The sequence below is a fragment of the Amblyomma mixtum genome, chromosome 10 (genome assembly GCF_055824585.1).
Source record: "Amblyomma mixtum isolate Tamu chromosome 10, ASM5582458v1, whole genome shotgun sequence".
Lineage (NCBI taxonomy): Eukaryota > Metazoa > Arthropoda > Arachnida > Ixodida > Ixodidae > Amblyomma > Amblyomma mixtum.
Genome location: NC_143021.1, coordinates 150,320,945 through 150,340,885, shown reverse-complemented (window position 1 = coordinate 150,340,885; position 19,941 = coordinate 150,320,945). Strand labels below are relative to the sequence as shown.

Genomic DNA, 19,941 nt, shown 5'->3' with positions numbered 1-19,941 from the left:
TGCACTCACGTACACTTAAACAAATTAGGCTAGGTGTGCCGCAAAATATATCAGCTGGAATGGAAATCTTAATTTCTCTTGCAGGCATTATTCATTCGAGCTTCAATGGAGGCTTTTGGATGTGATTCGCGGCTGAATGGCCATAACATGAAATCGATAATGAAACATACTACAGTAAATGATTACTCGATTGAACTTCAAGGGGCCTAAAGAAAATCTTCGGTTAATGAAAGTTTTTGGAACTCAATTTAGCATACAGCTGCTTTTTTTGACCAGTGGGAGGAAATAAGGTGCATATAAATGTCCGCAAAAGGAATTTATTCCTGAGTACTAAACTACGCATGTACTGTGTACATAGCACTTTTAATAAAATGCTGTAATTTTATGGTTAAGTTTCGCATTCTATGTTTGCCACTGTCGTGAACTTAGCGAGCTCGTGTGGTGTTTTCTGCAGCTCTTCTGGTAGAAAATGCCTGCCGTGCAGCAAATCCTTACTTCGCAAGACACATTAGTTCATCTCTTTCGTAATGCTTGTGTCACTTTCCTTCACTGCGACAAGCCAGCTGTGCATTCATACCTATCTAAAGCATATGAGGCATCCTCTAGTTACGAACGCGGAAATATAGCGATGCGAATTATCAGCAAAGTGAGCACTTTTGAAGTAGTAGTGGAAATTGTTTCGTTGAAGACAGGCGTTGCATGTCTGCCAGATGCGATGCATTCTGCCCCAGTGTCGTTTGTCCAAAGTTGCAATGCGCTGAACTTTGTTCAACTGAGAGCCATTTCTATGGAAATCAATAGCATTTCGGCGGGGAAACGTATAAGAGTTTGTTACTCTGAAAACTTCATTGAAGCTGACCACATATGCTCATGCTGGATGTAGAACACAACCAAACGAAGAAATAGAATATGCCAGAAAAATAAACCTTATTGCTTTGCGCTAATGGGTACTTAGCCGCAAGGCTACTTCTTTGTTTTGCAAACCTCCTGCATGTCTTACCCGAAAAAAAAAGTATAGAGTCCAAGGCTATTACTTGCTGGAATGCTTTTTTTTAGTAATGTATGTGAATTTCACGTTAGTTTGAGACCGCACAAATATGTGAACACCAATGTTTTCGGTCTACCATCCCGGAGTGCCTACTGCATTGCTGAGACATTGTACACTGGTTCGCTAAAAAAAAAAAGGTCTAGTGTTGAACACACCACACCACACCACAAATACTGTTGACTGGTCCATGTGGACGCAATCGTTTCCTGTGAGCGGCCGCATAATCATGGCGTTGTCGGCAGGGGCGAGCAGTCTTCTTCTGTGGCGTATCACTCGCAAAGCCATCGCTTTCCGCAAGACGCTTCCTAACTCTCCTTTCAACAGGCTCGGCATAAGAAGCTGTGACGGTGGCGGCATTGAAATGCAGGACGATGCAGAAGCGTACGCGGACACGACAAGACGCAGGCCTGACAAGAATGTATATGCAGCGCTTTCGAATACTCCACGAGCGTGCATACATCTGCCTGCCAAAGGGGGAAACGTCATGAGCTGAAAGCCAAGCGGCCGGTCTTTTACATGCGTGAGTGTGGAACAGCGGCGCCATCCATGGGGACGGCGCGGAAGCAGTTTTTCCGCCCAAAGCCCTTCTCGCCCTGGAGCTCCCCTCTTGCTCTATGCGGCCCTGTCTCTTACAGAGTCTCGTTAAATCTCGTACGGTGCCCGGATGCTCTCGTTTCAGTGCCCAGATGAGTGGAATTCAGTGCCCGGATGTTGGCTCTCGGTCTCGGTGTCACGTCACCACACTGCCGACAACGGGAGCTAAAAGGGCAGGTCACCCGGTAGAGGAAATAGGTTTAGCATAGCGCGGTCCGTTTCCCCGTGCCCCAGTGCGCATGCACTGACTGGTCACGACGCAGCAGGCGTCCTCGCAGCAGGCGTGCCCGCAGCTTGCCGGCATGTGGCGCCCTAATAAAAATTCAGGGGGCACTTTGACTGTTACAGAACATGCCTTCACTCGATGGTCGCCGACCCCAAAATTTGCAGTATCCAAGCGAAAACGTCACTGCTGACCGCGTTCAGCAGTTGCTTTAGAAAACAAATACTGAATGACCACAACGCTAAAGGCGCACTCGCACTAGACCGATCTCGGTTTTCAGAACGCCGACAAATGCATTTTCTGAGTTGCCTTTGCCCTTATCATACTACGCTGACGCCGGTCTCGTCTCTATGGTGTCGGTGGCGGTCGTTGAAATCGGAGCAGACGGAGAGTGGTCGGCCGGCACGATGTCTCGCTGTCCGTGCCAACCAATAGCTGTCGCTATTTTCACTGCGGCCCTCCCACAGCTGCACTGAGCGACTGCGAATGCAGGAACCCGTGGCGTTGATTTCGATATCTGCTGCCTGCTTTTTTTTCTGCTGCTCGCTTAGTAAATATCTTGTATATTCGCTAAATGAGTGCTTCAAGGTAATAGTACACCATTCAGCCTTCACCCAATGTGGGCGATATTGAAATTGCCTTAGGAAGACGCCGATGTCGACAACTGCATCACATAGCTGTTTGCATAGCTTTGAATACAAAACCCATACTGCTCGTTTTCATAGCGTAAAACGCAAGCTGAGCTCTATTTATGTCGAATATTCTTTTATATGCTGCGGTTGTTGCTTTGCCTGTTTTGTACAGTAGGATGAATCTGCCAGCAGCGCCGATGGATGCTAATGCACGTCTGGAAACAGGTCTGTGAAACGTTTGATTACCGGGTTGCTGACGCCGAAAATGACTGGCGTTTCCACGAATTTATCTGCTTTTGTCTGATGTAACCAGTAATTGATTGCAAGTCTAGTTGAGCAGAAGTGCATTCGGAAACCGTGCACATTAATTAAAACAGCCTATAATCATTTTTACACAAGTGACGCCGACGACACTTGGTGAACCCTTTCAGCACTGCTTTCAGATCGCGTCACATCGGCGCTTCTCGTTAAGTGTACTGTCGTACTACAACGTAAGTGACCCACGAAACAAAAAGTGCTAGTAGAAACCTATAAGTCATTTTGACGTCTTGACGTTTTGACGTCTTAAAGATGCATATCCAAGATTTTGTATAGCAGCCCGAAGTTTTGAAGACCTCCTGCAGCCTAGGCTAACACAACAATATTTGTCGACTACAAAAGGTTTCCCTTGACATCTTGTAGACTTCTATCTGATACCTTCTTTAGCTCTGAAGAAGCGTTCTAACTCTTTTGTAGCTGTGGTATCCGATGCTAGTAGTTAGTTAATAGAGGTCTTACCAGGCTGTACAGATGTGTTTTAGCCTTTTGGACCGGTGGTAATATAATGCTTATAAATGAAAGTTCCTTTACCCACAGCCCATCCTTGACGTCTGACAAGCAGTAAGAACTGTGGAGGAGATGCGAACGTCTGGCATGCCTGGGAGACAAATTGTGTGCGTTGATCGTGTGTGAGAAAACTTGTTGCTGTGCTGTCTCTGTCCTCTGTTGTCTGACATTTGGCTAGTTGTCTGCAGATTAAAGGCGTATTTGCTTCAACAGAATTCTAGGTACTAGTTCATGCGATAATGCGGCAGTTTCTGTGGCAATAAAATTTTGCATATCTGGAGTGTAGAAGAAACTGCTGCAATATTTCATGTATTGACTGCCTAGTAGCTAGACGTCAGTGAAGTGCTAACAATCCTTTCATCGGTAGACAACTGTCCAAATGCAAGGCAAGAAATGCAAGAGAGCACAGCAACAAGTTGTCTCACACACCATCAAAACAAAAATGTTTTTCTCCCAAGCGCGTAGAACGTCTATAACTTGAACTGAGCTCATATTGCTAGTGAGATCAAGATTAGCTCTTCGTAAAGCTACCTTTAACTTTGGCTCCTGCATAAATGTAAGTGAATGGTGCAAATGTGACATATTCTTGCAATGCCTGCTGAAAGATGAAAGCTTAATGAAATGAAAAGCTCAAATGATATGAGAGGTTAGGGGGCAGGTAGAAAGGATAGGGGGAGAGAGGTACACTGGACAAGTAATTTATTTAGGCTTTAACATATATATGGCGTCCCAGCTAACTTGGATCAAGATTTATAAAAAACTACGCCTTCTTCTGAATTGAAATCGCATTGAGGTTGTTAGGGTTTATCTAAAGTTACACTACAATTTTTTCGCTTATCCTGTTTGAATAATTAATCGAGATAAATAAATTAACTTTTTAAATATAGCTTGAAACGTTCAGGTGTGAACAGGAAAATTGTGGAGTTCCACAAATATTGTCCAACTCAGGCACTTCCAACAAGGTAGACTTAGCGGGGCTGTTTTTATTACGGAAAAACGAAAGCCCACGGAATTTAAAAAATACCACCTGACAGCGCGCCCCGTGCTCCCGGATGCGCCGCGATTACAGCGCTCTCATCTGTGTGCTTTGTTAAAAACATCACTCGCTTCGCACATTTGGTGCGAAAGCGCGGCTCTAAAAGAGCGGCTCCCGTTTATGCGGCGATAACTGCGCTCCCGCGTTAGCAGAACGCATGCGGAGGAACGATGACAATCTCATGGGTTTGAATTTGGGAGCAAGGTCCCAACCAGCAAAGACGCATACAACAAGCCTGATAACGTCGTAGGAATTACGCTCAAGAACTGGAGCCGCGCTTTCTTTCAATCGCCGCCCGAACCCACTGGCGCTTATCTTGGAACCAAGAGTAACGCGAAGCCCTGTTTTGAGCAAGAAAGTTGCGAAGCGAGTGATGTTTTTTTTACAAAGCACAGATGAGAGAGCTGTAATCGCGGCGCACCCGGGCGCACGGAGCGCGATGTCGTGTGGTATTTTTTAAACTACGCGGGCTTTCCTTTTTCCCGAATAAAAACGGCCACGCTAAGTCTATCTCGTTGGAAGTGCCTGGGTTGGAAAATATTTCTGGAGCTCCACAACTTTCCCATTTACGCCTGAACGTTTCAAGCTATATTTAAAAAGTTAATTTATTTATCTCGACTAATTCCTTGCTGAAAAAAAGTTCTATGTTGCAATAACCTCATAGATCATTCATCATAGAATATCATACAATCTGTATGACATATCATACAATCTCTATGATATATCATACAATTCGTATGATATGTCATACAGATTGTATGATATGTCATACAGATTGTATGATATTCTATGATGAATGATCTATGAGGTTATTGCATCATAGAACTTTTTTTCAGCAGGGTAGGACCAGCGAAAAAATGGTTCTGTAACTTTAGATAAACCCTAACAACGTTTACGCGAATTCAGTTCTGAAGAACGTTTACTTTTTTTGTAAATCTTGGTCAAAGTGAGCTGGGACACCCTGTATGCAGGTTGGGCGCGTGTGATGTCCTTAGTTAAAACGGAATAATAGCACGCGCGCACTGCACTCTACAGCTGGAGTGGGGCGTCCAGCTGATAATCGTCCAAGGTAGCACACGCGGAACGTTCGGTAACTGCGCGTCACTACACTGGCGGAGAACAGACTGAACGTCTAGCCCGTCTGTTCTGGAAATGCACGGAGGTTCACCATTGTTCACTCACGGGTACGCTCATTGCCCTGCGGCCGTGGCGTCGTGACGGCATTCTTGACTATTCCGTCCGCCCTGTAGGCAGTGAGTATATCACGAAGAGCATCGGCGAATGCGGTACAGCGAAAGAGCAGGTGCTCCAAAGTTTCCATCGCACCGCATCCGTCACACACATCACTCGTCACATCACTCGTCACACACATCACCCTTCTGCCCCAGGGCCACACGCAGCCAACGCGCACACGGAGGATCATCGCGCGTTGTGACCGCGTCAGCGGGCGGCAGCCTGTGACGCTGTGGATGCGCTCACCTCCGGCGACGCGTGGCTCGGGTAGCTACTAGCGCTGAAGATAGTGGATGATCACACGCAGGTCCTCCAAAGCGAGAGGCTGTTCGCTAGGAGGAATCTCATTTGCGGCAGTCGCGAGTTCGTCGGCCCTCGATGCTGCAACCTGTTTCTTCTAACCTGTCTTGGAAAACTCACGTTGAATACATAATAAATGACGCTGATCGCATGCTTGGGTACCTTCGCAGAAATTTCTCACGTTCATCTAGTTCAATAAAATTATTACTTTATGAAACATTGGTACGGTCCAAGTTAGAAAATGCTGCATCTGTCTGGAGCTCTGGCATTGATTCACTTGTTTCAGATTTGGAAGCTGTGCAGAACCGCGCATGCCGTTTCATTCTTTCTAATTATCACCGAACAAGCAGTGCAACCGCCATGAAATCAAGTTTGTCTCTACCACTTCTTTCCCACCGCAGATGAATAGCCTCATTGTCTCTTTTTCATAAAATCTACCACAACAGCTTTCTCAAACCGAAGTTACTGTCAAGACCATGTTACATATCAGCACGCGTTGATCACCGTCATAAAGTTGGAATCCCGTCTTGTCACACCACATGTTTTCATGACTCATTCATACCCCGAACTTGTGTCAGCTGGAATCACCTTCCCCAAGACATCGCAGGTATTCCTGATAATATTGCATTTCGTAAAGTCCTTAATGTTTCTTTCTGGGTATGTGTCGTTCATTACTGTATAAAAATAGCCTTTCACTGTCTACACACTGATTTAATGTATCCCCACTGCATTTCTAATCTCACTGCCTTCCCGTGTTTTCACTTCGTCATGTAATTCCTGGTTTATTTTTGTTTTCTCACCTTGTTGCTGCTGTTTAGGTTGAATTTTTTATGTATCCCCACTGCCCGCTGTAATGCCTTCGGGCCCTGAGGGTACAATAAATAAATAAATAAATAAATAAATAAATAAATAAAGCTCGGGGACCCACTGAGCACGAACGGCGCACCCGCACTGCCCTAGGCGCTCGAGGCGCGCACTCATGTCACGCAGCAGTGCGTTTCCTTGAATACGGGTCTACAGGCTGCTGAGGGCGGCGCGGGAATCCCACAGCAAGGCGCACCTGGGTGGCGGTGGACCTAGGGTGAGATCCAGGCCCAGGCAAAGGCTCGGCAGTTCCGCGGTAGGAGCCCAGAAACACCACATGTTGTTGGCTGTGCAGTCCCAAGGCGGGGATTGTGGCAGCCGCTGCCAATGACAATGAGCAGCTGTCTCGCACCACGGAGCCATCACTGCACACGAGCAGGTGATCGCTCACCTCTTCGTGATGACGGATCTGGCTAGCTGCTGCACTCGGCAATGTGGTGTGCTGCGCTTTCCCGCGATCCCGACCATCTCTCGCTGTACCTCCGAAGCAGCAGGCCAGGGCGGGCAGGGGCCGCAGGGGGCCAGGGTTTGGTGAACTATTTGCATTCGAGCAGTGCCGCTCACATACGCGAAAGGTGGTTTTCTATGCGTTGTAGCGGCGGGCCGCCGTCCCCCTGTCTAGCACACACATATTTTACTGCGAGGCTGGACATGTAAGGTACGCACTGTTGGCAGTAAATGTTCACAGGATATTTCTGAGCAGTCAGCTGAGCGAAACATCGCGTGAAAAAGCGCGCGAAAGTGTCATGGGACGTGGATGCCCCATCAGGTGCTAACAATACTAGGTGACTGGGTCATTGAGCAGAGCTACAATAATTTTCTTTTTCCAGAAAACGCGCATTCCGTAAATGTTTGCTACTTAAAGTGCGTTGCAATCTTGAGAGACAGAATCGGAGAGGAGGGAGATACCACGTGCAGGAGGCGTCCGGAAAACCGCTTTACGTCTTCTCAAGTATCTCTTCGATGTGCTAAAAACCGTCTGACATGGATGGGGCCGGGCAGGACCACTGTGCTTGCGCACCCGGCGTCCGATAAACCGGAACACGCTAACAGCCTACCTGAGACGTAGACATATAGCGGTTTCACAATTCACAACTCGTAGCGAGGTGCTGGAAGTGATAAGGTAATAAGTCTACTGAGGGCAGGTAGTGAGCGCTGATCCGGATCAAGTGAGTGCAATAACTTGAAGAATAAGGATGGGGTGTAGCGCATATGGCAAGTTCTCTCCGGTCATGAATGGCAGTTTACCAATATCCCTCAAGAGAAAAGCATAAAACAGCTGTATCTTACCGGTAGTCACCTAGGGGACAGAAGAATGGAGGCTAACAAAGAGTAGATTGTAACAAAGAGAGATCCCCAAGGTGGAGTAGATTTGTAATAAGGGAGCAATTACTCATTGACATCCACCCCAGCGCAGCCATACGGCTACAAAGGCTGTAGTCATACGGCTACAGCCATAAGGCTAGCCCTACCATAAGCTTGCCGTTCCGGTGGATGCCAATGAGCTCGGGTGGATGCCAATGAGTAATTACTCCCTTATAACAAATCTACTCCACCTTGGGGGTTTCCCCTAAACATTTGACCAACACAGTTCCCACTTAGAGTTACTGACCAATTCGCTCTCGCCCTACCATAAGCTTTCCGTCCTGGTTAGCTCAATTGGTAGAGCGAGTGCTCCGGTGAAGCGGTGGTCCCGGGTTCGAACCCCGGACCAGGACGAATTTTTTTTAACTACTAAGTTTTTGAGAAAGCTATATAGCTTTCCTTTGCAGCCGTATGGCTGCGCTCGGGTGGATGTCATTGAGTAATTACTCCCTTATTACAAATCTACCCCACCTTGGGGGTTGCCCCTAAACATTTGACCAACACAGTTCCCACTTCGAGTTATTGATCAATTCCCTCTCGCCCTACCATAAGCTTGCCGTCCCGGTTAGCTCAATTGGTAGAGCGACTGCTCCGGTGAAGCGGTGGTCCCGGGTTCGAACCCCGGACCAGGACGAATTTTTCTTTAACTGCGAAGTTTCTGAGAAAGCTGTATAGCTTTCTTTTCTAGCCGTATGGCTGCGCTCGGGTGGATGTCAATGAGTAATTACTCCCTTATTACAACGCAGCCATCTATGGAAAGGAAAATGATAGGTGCAACGTTAAGAGACCGCAAGAGGGCTGAGCGGATGAGAGGACAAAGTCGGAATAATTCCATGTACTAGCCGAAATCAAGAGGAAGAAATCGGCTTGGGCAGGACATGTATTGCGAAGGCAATATAACCGCTGGTCCTCAAGGGTAACGGAGTGGATTCCAAGAGAAGGCAAGCGTAGCAGGGGGCGGCAGAAAGTTTGATGGGCAAATGAGTTTAAGAAGTTTGCGAGGATGCGGTGGCCGCAGTTGGCAAAGGGCGAGATTAATTGAAGAGACATGAGAGAAGTCTTTGCCTTGCAGTAGACGTAGTCGGGCTGGTGATGGTTATAGCGGTTTAGCGGACGCCTGAAGCGCAAGCGCAGTGACATTGATGATGTCAGCCGGAGCGCCTATGCAAGCGTAGCTGGCGTCCGGTAAACCGGTATACGTGCGCGCTAGTGTCTCCGATATGTTATAAGCCTGTATTGTGACGTGGAATATGTACAGAAAACGCCACATCTTCAGGTGCAAATTCAACAGCACACTGACGTTTACGTCGTAAATAAACCCAACTTTCGATCACCTGGCATGCACGGCTAATCTCGTGCCCACGAATGCTAATCTCCAAAAACGCTCTAGCCTTTTGACGCCGATCCGTCTCATCCTCATGCGTGTGCTGCTCGCGTTGTCTTCTAGCTGGTGAAGAAACGGGCAGCGACACGAAAACAGGCGCGAAAATTTCGCCGGATCGATGATGACCTCCCATGTAGTAAAGTACATCATAGAAACCCGCGCTGCAAAGTTCGTTTTCACTAGTCCACTTACTGCGAAGTTCGCGACATAAAGGACGAATGTAGTGTGATGGTCGTATTTATTGTAAGTGAGTTTCAACGAGCCTCGCTATTTAAAACAGCAGAACCAAAGGTTCTTTCTACCTGAAGAACCGGCGCACAATGCAGCCAAATTCCAAAGGTCTTAATCTGGAGCGGTTTGACTCAGTTTTTCGAATGTCAACCAGGACGGCACAGCTGATCCGGTTACGCGCAGTTCAGCCAATTTTGCGCAAAGATGGCATCACCTTTTTTCCTAAGGAGAGTATTATATCCACACCAAAGCTGCCTTTAACAAAACTTCTGTTTGGGCTAGAGGTGCATAGCTATAAATGAAATGAAATTTAAGCGCACACGAAAAACGCACACAAGAGGAGATACACACAGGACAGGCGCTAACTTCATCTGATTTATTCGCAGGTAAGAGAGCGAAAATATATACATAAAACGAGACATGCGCAGTAAAGAAACAGATCGTCATATCACAATGCGTGCTCAAGGTATCTGTATTCTGCCTGCAAAAGATTAACTGATGTATCACTATATATATATGTATGTATGTATGTATGTATGTATGTATTTTGTACATACATACATACATACATACATACATACATACATACATACATACATACATACATACATACATACATACATACATACATACATACATACATACATACATACATACATACATACATACATACATACATACATACATACATACATACATAATATATGTATGTATATATTTTCGCTCTCTTACCTGCGAATAAATCAGATGAAGTTAGCGCCTGTCCTGTGTGTATCTCCTCTTGTGTGCGTTTTTCGTGTGCGCTTAAATTTCATTTCATTTATAAAGCTGCCTTGGACACGAAAAGATCGTTGTCATTTCCAGGTTGTCCTTAATGAAAGAAGCACAATTTGCGCAGGGTTGCACACTGGCTTATCAACACTTTCAAGCTGAATTCATCATTTCACATGAGAACGCACCAAATGAATACATCTCATAAAAAACCACCCCCATTTATTTCATCCTTCAAATGCTTAACAGGTATTTCTGCCCTCAAAATGGATAATGTAGAGCGCAGCTCTCAGGCGCCCGTTTCTGCGTTTCGCGGCGTCGCCGTCGTCGCTGTCCCTCGTAACCAGCAGTGGACACCTTAGTTGCGCTCTAAGCTGCGAAACCAATGGAGCGAAAGCTTGGGAAGCAGAGAGAAGACGCAGAACTGCCAGCTTGGAACAGTAGACACCGTCAATCGTGCTTTAAGCTACGTGGCGGTAGTGACAGATGTGCGCAGCATTCGTTGGCATTGACAACGTTGCGCCAGAAACACGGCACTGAAGGCATAGGCCATCGGCGTTGATTGTGTTCACTGGTGTTGGCGTTGATGTTTCGCACTTTGATCAATTTAAGGAAAGGAATTGCGCCTAACTGGCGCCCTGGGTCAGTGGACGCCTGAATCGCGCTTATAGGTACGTGGGATGATGAGAGATAGATGTGGGCTGCAGGCATTGACAACGTTGTGCGAGAACTGCGAGGCTGAAGCCGTAGGCCGTCGGCGTTCATTGTGTTCATTGCCGTTGGTGTTCATAACGTTTTACACTCCGATCATTTTAAGGAAAAGAAGTGCGCATAACTGGCTCCCTAGGTGGATGCCTAAATCGCGCTGATAGGTACGGGGAGTGATGAGAGAGAAATGTGGGCTACGTGCGTTATCGCTGACAACGGTGAGCGAACTCTCGCGATCGCCACCTGCCAGGATGGCAGGATGACTGGGGACTTTATTTTTATTATTTATTTATTCCATACTACATACCTTGTACAGTTCTAAGCAGGGTGATAAAAAGAATAATAAAATAAACAATGCATCAGTAAACAGATACACGAAACAATGAATCATTCCAGTGGGTTATAGTTCAGGGAAAAAATGAAAACTTTAATACATCTGTCCATGCTAAATAAGGGGTTTGTGAATTCGAATGGTGGTGCAGAGTAAGCCTGAAGGTTGAAGTAAGACATGAAGTTGGTCTAGTCGGTTCATGGTTAGAGCAAAACAGAACTGCGCGAAGACCGCGGGACAAACGAAGGCACGAATACACACACACAAAGCGCAGACTTCCAACTGACTTTATTTTGCGAAAGCAGGGTGCTTGTAAAGGCTATCACAGGCAAACAAGGAGACGAGCAGAAGCAAAAGCAATGTGCGCTCGGCAATGACAGTGTCAACAAGACCACGTGTGGTTACGACCCATAGAAAGCTCGGATGTGCCCATCTAAGGAATTGATCTCTGACCTGGAAAGAGCTAAAGAAGGCGCGCTAACGCACTTAATGCCCCTTTTGGAGATGAAATAAGCCTAAATAACTTGTCTTTCGCTTTTTGTTTTGGCCTTAGGAACTGGGTTTTTTCCAGGTAAGGAGAACCGTTTTTGGTGAGGCAGCTCTTACAATGCAAGGGTAGATTGCTGCCAGTGCCGCTGCTGAGGGATCGCCTGTGTTCCAAAGCGCGCTCATTAAAACAACGGCCAGTCTGGCCTATGTAGGTACGACCGCATGACAGAGGTATTTCATAAACAACTTCGGAAACACAATATGTGAACTTGCTCCGGTGGTTCTTCTTGCAAGTGGTGGGTTTCTTTCTGACTGGAACAAGAAAGGAACCCACCACTTGCAAGATGAACCATCGTCAGTGTGCAAATTCCTTGATAAAATGTTAGCAATTGTGACACCCAAATATTTATATTTGGTTTGTTCCTGCAAAGGAGAAGAACCTAACATGTAATTAAAGGATAGTGGCGCTCTTTGATGACAGAAGCGAAGAAAGACCGTCTTTTCACCGTTAAGCCGCATTCCGCAGGTTTTGCACCAATGAAATATACCAGCAAGAGAAGCATTTAAATTGATTTGATCATTTGTTGAAGTGATTTCACGAAAAATTACACAATCATCCGCAAACAACCTGATTTGCACAGTGGAATTAATTGCAATAGTAATATATATGTAAAGTAAAAATTACCGAAGACACTTTAGAAATTCTATAGTGTGCTTGGCGAAAGCGTTGTGGTGATCCCACTGCATATACCATGTTGTACAAGGCGCCCCAGTGGAATGGCCACAGTGTTCGCCTATATCCCTTTGAGCTACCCAAAGGTGCTTGTAGTAAACGAGGTACTCTCTGGGCCTTTTCGGAGCCATGCGTCTCACTCACTCGACTGAAACGAGACGTCTGGCGAAGGAGCGGCGGTTCAGCTGCCACCGCCGACGCGCGAGCGCTCGTTCTACCGCTACCGTGTTACGTCACGGTTGCTATGCACAGCTGCGTCCCCCACCGGCGCGTCGGTTGCTAAGGAGGGGAGGAGGCTGCACTGCTGCGCAAAGGAGAGGCCTCAGTTGGCACAATTCCACCGCATGGACGGACGCGACCGCGAGCATCAGCCATTAAAGGATTTCGCCTTAAAGAAGGCAATGGTCCGAGGACACCTCCCTGAGGGACTTCTGAGTTGACCGGAAGACAGTCCCCGCCGCGGTGGCTCAGTATAGAAAGCACATATATACATACTGAGTCATGTAAACAAATACCATGAAAGGAAAAGAAAGCCGTGGTGGCTCAGTGGTCACGGCGCTCAGCTGCTGACCCGAAAGACGCAGGTTCGATGCCTTCCGCGGCGATTTCGATATTTTTTTTTTCAGCGAGAGTTAGTAATAAACGTACTTCAAAAAAAAACAATCTTCTGGCTTGGTTGCCCGTCAAGCTTGGCCAAGACTCAAGCCAATTTATTGCGACGCACAGCACGTCTTGTGTTTTCGTTCCCCGATGCTTATTCACATGAAGTGGCCTCGGTGGCTGCTTCGGCGTCAGTTGCTCGGTGGACGAATTTCAGAGCAGCGTGCAAAAAGTTTCTGCCGGCTTTTTGTCCTCATTGTACCGGATGTAAACCAATACCTTCTTCTGTATGTCCTATAAAAAACAGCCACGCAAGCAATTAGGTGGTATGCCACCAGGCGAGGCCACAGATGCGGAGTTCTGCGAGCAAAGAAGACACACGTGAGCTCCTCCTTTCTGTGGACATGGCATTACTTAGCCAGAGATTATGACTCCATTAGGAACAGGAAAAAAGTTTCCTCAACCACTTAAACACAGGTCAGTAGACTAAACTGCAAAAGCACACAGGCTGCGGCATTTCGCGCGCTCAGAGTATCGCCATACTGTTTAGGCAGCCTCTATGTTCGGCGTTCCTCTTTAGGGCGATGAAAACCACGGCATATCTATTTTGTGAGGGCAAATTTCGCAGCGATAGAATTACATCCTAAACGCTCACATGCTTGGCTGACAGGACCGCGATGTCATTCAACACAGCTGGCATGCATAGCAGTTCTATTTTATTCTATTTTACGACGACGTTTACTACCTTCGTGCTGAGAAAACGAACCCAAGAAAATTAGCATACATAAAAGAAACGAAAGTAACACAACAAGGAACTAATTAGAAGCACAAAACGCGATGTTTCTTCAAGTGTGCCAGTTTCCTTTTGTTCACAGGTTTCCTTTGCCGGTGTCGGTGGGGGAGTTTATTTTTATTTATTCTGCCTAAACTAATCTCTTGACAGGCTTGTACTGTGCACCACTTCCTTATTGCTGGTTCAGGTATGCCGTCTTGCCGCTCAATTATGCGAGTTTTACCTCCTTTAACACAAAAAAGCCGTAAAGAACTTCATTTATTGCAGAGACCCGGTGTGCACACGAAGCTTCCGCCATATCAAATAGTGACGTGCAGTAACATATTACCGGCATGCGACAAGAAGGAGCGCCGTCCATTTTTTAAAATTTAAGTCTCTGAGTGTGGGCCCATTTACACATCTTTCCTTGGTTTAATACGTCATTAAAACCTTGGCCCAAAAAGTAGGCGCGAAGGCATAACCATATGCGAACATCACATTCTAAAGCCTGACGCCAACACCGATCTATCATCACACTCCCTGGTCTTTTTCCGTCACAGCTTAATTTGGTATCAAACAGGCGCTTTCTTTTAACGCTTGTGTAAGGAAAGACTTGAGGTTGCTGAAGCATTTTTTTTGGTCATATCCCTGCAGCAAAATACCGGCGCCAAACTATGGGAGATCGATGTGAGCAGCGCAATGTCTTCTATGGCCCAAGGTGCCAGTTAAGCGGGAAAATTGGGGGCAAATTTTTCTGAATAGCTGAAGTATATATTATAATTGATGCTACATCAATTTTTGACAATGACGATATCGAAGAGCTGCTGAATTTCACTTCGTGATTCTTTGACCCCAGCGAAGAACTAATCAATTTATCTGGGAAGCGTAAATTTTTACAGCAGCGGTAATGGACGCCTAACAGGACTTTCTGCGAAGGTTGATTCTCCGCTGAGAATGAAGTTGGTTTTCTCGACCAAAATTTTTGTATGGGCTAGTCGGTGGTTCATCTTAAGGAAGGTAATAGCAGCGCAAAAAAAAAAATATCGACACAAGAGAGACACAACGAACAGGACTAGCGCTGAACTAACGACTGAAATTTTATTGAAAACGGCAGAGCTTTATGTACAAACAGGCCATCACTACTATTCCAAGAAGATAATGACTCGCCAAAGATTATACAATGCCAGCATCAAAACCACTCAAATGGATATCGCACAACCCGATAATCACGAGAAGGCATGTGCAACTACTTAAAAACTGGATGAATCATGAAAACAACAGAACAGGATGTAAGCTCGTGTAAAAGACTGAGACACGGAAGTCAGTAGCGTGGCAAACGCCGAGTCAAACGCTTGAAAGTAAAACAACGAAATAACACCCCAGGGGCCCCCGGCAACAAAAGAAGTGAAACCTTAAAAAAAAGAACGTAGTGAAAACAGCGACAAGGAAGTGAGAAAAAGCAATAAGGAAAAACAAGGCACTCAGCGAAGAGAAAATCTAAAAGCACAAAGGCGGCTAACCAATGCTACCGTCCATAAACCTGATTTCTCTCTTTGATAAGGCAATCGATGGCTTGCTCACGCACCCGTCACCTCCTCTGGATATGAGCCAGACCTCGATCACCTCTCTCTGGCGTTGGTCCCTCGCTCTGGCCCTAATTTCTGACTCCCCAAGCATAGGCTCACACTTGATGTGGCCGTCCTATCTCCAGTCATACTCGCAAAACCACTTTCTGCATTTCTTCCAGTGGTCTGCCAGATGTCCGCCCGCATTACCGTTCACACACCGTCGTTGTTCCGCTAAACGTTCATTTACACATCTAGCAGTCTGCCCTATGTATGATCCAGCACACAGAAGCGGAATCTCGTACATGACTTGTGTGGAACAGCTCATCGATTGCATCGCATGCTTGATTTCGCAGTCATCGCGCTCTTTTGTCTTGGTCATCATGCTGCAGATTGTAGACAGCTTGCATGGCACAGAAAATACCAGATTAATCTTGTACCTGCTGGCTATTTTCTTCAAATTGTGCGAGAGCTTGTGGTAGTACGGGATGACATGCACAGGATTCCAAACTTGCTGCCTAGCACGCTTGAGATTTTGCAGAACGGCTTCTTTTACACTGGGCACCACATTTTCTTGGTACCCGGCGCCCCTAAAACGCTTCACTTGACCTTCAAAGCTTTGCTTTACACAATGCTCAAAGCTTTTTGTCAAGGCTGAGTGCAGGCTATTACCAACAATCGCCCGTTTGACAAGCTTGGAATGGGCGCTATCATAGGGAAGGGGGGCTTTTCTGGAGCGAGGGTTGTACACCCAACAGAGGCGGCGTTCTGAAAAATAGATGCATACATCTCGGAACTGGATGTGGTTGTTCTGCATTGGCTCCGAAGGAAAAGTAAGGCCACCGGATTTGTCTTCGAAAAGGCTTATAATCGCTGGAATATCCAGTGCGCCTTCACCAATCATGAGGAAATCATCCACATACCGGAACACCTTGATCACTTTTGCGCCACGAAGATGTTGAGCTATTTGACTGTCCATCGCTTCGAGATAGATGTTGCACAGGAGAGGTGCCAGGGATGACCCAATGCATATTCCATCTTTGTGGACATAGTACTTGTCGTCGAACTCAGTAACAGTTGACTTCAGGTAGAACTCCAGAACTACGAGGAAGTTGTCGCCATGTTGTTTTCATGATTCATCCAGTTTTTAAGCAGTTGCACATGGCTTCTCGTGATTATCGGGTTGTGTGATATCGATTTGAGTGGTTTTGATGCTGGCATTATATAATCTTTGGCGAGCCATTACCTTCTTGGAATTGCGATGGCCTGCTCCAAGAACAGTAAAGTTACTCCTCTATAATTCACTTTCCTACTCCTATTTAAACTACTGCCATCTAGTGTGGGGCACAGCTACGGTTAGCTGTCTTCAGCGTATCTACATTTTTCAGAAAAAGTTTCTTCGTCATGTTTACCATGTCCCCTGGGACTCGCCAAGCAAAGATCCGTTTCTACAAAGTGGTGAGCAGAAAATACACAACTTGTATAAATATCGCTTGAGTGTCCGGTTTAAACTCGAAACACGTAGAAATGTAAACCACATACGTAAACTTGCTGAACTACATACCCGAGATGCAAGCTACACAACAAGGTATGCGGAGACATGGATAGTCCGGACCCCACGGTTAAACTCGGGTAGAGAATGCCTGCAGTTCACTCTTCCGTCCCTGCTAAACGCGTATATATATAATAATTTTGACCTTTTCAGTTCGTCAAACAGGTCTTTGCGTGCTTTGTATGCTAGCATGTAGGATTTTTGTTTTGTGCTTTTTTTCTTCTTTCTCTTTTTTGTTCTTTGCTGCCATTACCTGTGTCTACCCAATGTGAATATTGTGTCAATATTGTATAATGTTCTTTCGTTTTCTCTTGTACCTGCTCATTATTGTATACTTGTTATCACGCTTTGCAACTGCATTTTGTATTAAAAGCCTTGCTGTCAAGCTGCTGCCAAGCGAAAGGGGGCTGCGGCTTAGTCAAGCTGTCTCTCAGCTTTTTCTGCGCCTCCGCTGTCTGTATCTTTACAAGGCAGAAATAAACAATTTGATTTGATTTGTTTGTATTTAAAGCTCTGCCGTTTTCAATAAAATTTCAGTCGTTAGTTCAGCGCCAGTCCTATTGGTTGTGTCTCTCCTGTGTCCCCGTTTTTTTTGCGCTGCTATTACCTTCCTTAAGATGAACCACCGACTAGCCCATACAAAAATTTTGATCGATTGCATTTTTCCTACATTGGGCTCTTTCCTTTCTCATGCGGCCGTGCAAGATGCGGGCATTATATGTGTCAAATTCATCGCCATCACAACGTGGAAGTCGAGATCCTTGTCATTTTACCTCAGACGAAAACTAGTACCCGCAGAAAGCAAGGCGATGTTTGGACTTGTTCAGCCATCTTGGGGACACGCTAAGAGGATCATGAAGATTTTGAAGTCCGAACTATGGCGGCAGGTGCGCTTGCTTCATGACTGGCTGCAGCTCCACGTAGAAGCACAAGGTTCCCCACCGTTGGGAGGAAAACGCTACCAGGACTACAAGAAGCTGGCCGGACAAACCACTGACATCTTTTGCCAGCATGTCCGGGTGAGCTTTCCAGGGCGAAGTGAGCATTACTGTCCACCCACGCACCAGGTTACGGTTCCTGGGGATGCCGTTATTCCGGACGATGTAGGAAGGGAGCTAAGAAAAGGCCCGAAATTTAGCTATGAACCCCAGGCAAGCAGACCTCAGCTACTCGCCATGATAAGGGCCAGGATCATTGAGGAAGGAATTAACTGCATTATACGTACCGCACCGGCAGTAGGCAGAAAGAAACCCCCAGTTACGAAGATCGCGAAGCGACTTAAAAAAGCTTCCCTCGTGGCCTTACAGGGTGATAAGGAAGGAGTTCGTCGTTATGCCGAGAGACCTGTTCCATCAGAAAACAAATTGTGCCATCGCAAAGGACGCCAAATGCATCAAATTTATGCCAAAGAACCAGAAGAGGGCCGCACGGAAACTGCTGAGTAGCCTTCGGTTGGATGGCCTACAGAAAAAGGTGAAGGGAGCGAAGCTTCACGTGCTCAAAGCATTCTTCACGGGCAAATCACACAAGCCAGAGTGCCCGCTCAGAACTATTGTAACTTAAAAGGGCACGTGACAAGTCCATGTGGGATACTTCCTTCAGCGTCACCTTACGAGCCTTCGCAGTGACGACCCTTTCATGGTAAAGAACTCAACTGACGTCATCAAACAGTTAGAGACACTCAACACAAGAGCCTCAGCCTTCTCCATAGACGTAGTAGTAGTAGTAGTAGTAGTAAAGGACTTTTAATCGACCATAATTTACAGGCCGAGCATTTCGACCGCCTGGGCGACCAGAAGCCGCTGTTCTTCTTCCCCTTCAGCGCCAAGCCAGTCGAGCCAGGTGGTGATGGATAGAGAGGGTGGGGGGAAGGAACCCGACTGCTGAGCAGCCGGGCAATAGAATAGGCAATGGGCCAGGTCCGCATAGATACAGGGGCAGTTGGGACAGGAAGGGTCCGATCGATAGCGATAGAGGAAGAGGCGGGACGGGGTGATAACTGCATTCATCTGAATGTGCCGAAGAAGGCGAGACTCCGGCACCGTGAGTAATGGATGAGGGGGAGGGTAAAGGCGTTTGTCGAGGCGGAGCTCAAGGTAGACCTCTTTTATGGTGCGGCGAAGGGTGAGTCTCCCACCGTCCTCCGAGGGCTTGGGCCAGGGGATCAACGGTGCCCGGAAAAGTGTGTCGCGGGCGAGCTGATGGGCCAGCTCATTGCCGTCAATCCCTGAATGCCCAGGGACCCAGCGGAGGAAAACGATGGAAGGCTGCAGTGCGGAGACCGCTCGTTCGACCTCCTGTTGGAGAGAAGGGGTAAGGGTGCGTTGCTGTATGTGGTGTATAGCGGCTTGTGAGTCCGAATAGACCGTGTACTCTTGGAGAGCGGGAAAGAGGGAAAATGACTGGAGGGCATGCGCAATGGCGAGGACCTCGAGGGACAATGCGTCTGGAGGGTGTAGATACGGCCCGCTGGTGTGGGTTTCAGGAGCAGGGAGGTGTGGATGGTACAGGGCGTAGCCGCAGGAACCTCGAGGAGCCACGAAGGAGGCATCCGTGTAAGCTACACCCTGGGTATCAAAGAGAGGGCAATGGTGCTGTGCGGCCGCATGACGACGTCCGGCGTGCAGGACGGGGGACATGTTGGTCGGGAGGGGAAGGATACGAAGATTGGGGGCGGGGGTGGGA

At 46.9% G+C, this 19,941-nt stretch overlaps 1 protein-coding gene across 3 annotated transcripts in view; it reads right to left on the bottom strand.

The window, feature by feature from the left end:
- LOC149327351 (atlastin-1-like) overlaps positions 1-19,941 on the bottom strand; it is an 87,645-nt gene that overhangs the window by 44,428 nt on the left and 23,276 nt on the right. The window contains exon 9 of one of the 3 annotated variants that reach the window (XM_089562381.1): positions 13,440-13,661. The exons of 1 other annotated variant lie outside the window; for it this stretch is intronic. In XM_089562381.1, the coding sequence (XP_089418507.1) occupies positions 13,581-13,661 (81 nt within the window). In that variant the 3' untranslated portion in view covers positions 13,440-13,580. Of the gene's footprint in view, positions 1-13,439; positions 13,728-19,941 lie in introns of those variants that run through there. One more of the 3 variants, XM_089562382.1, reaches the window with a different exon arrangement.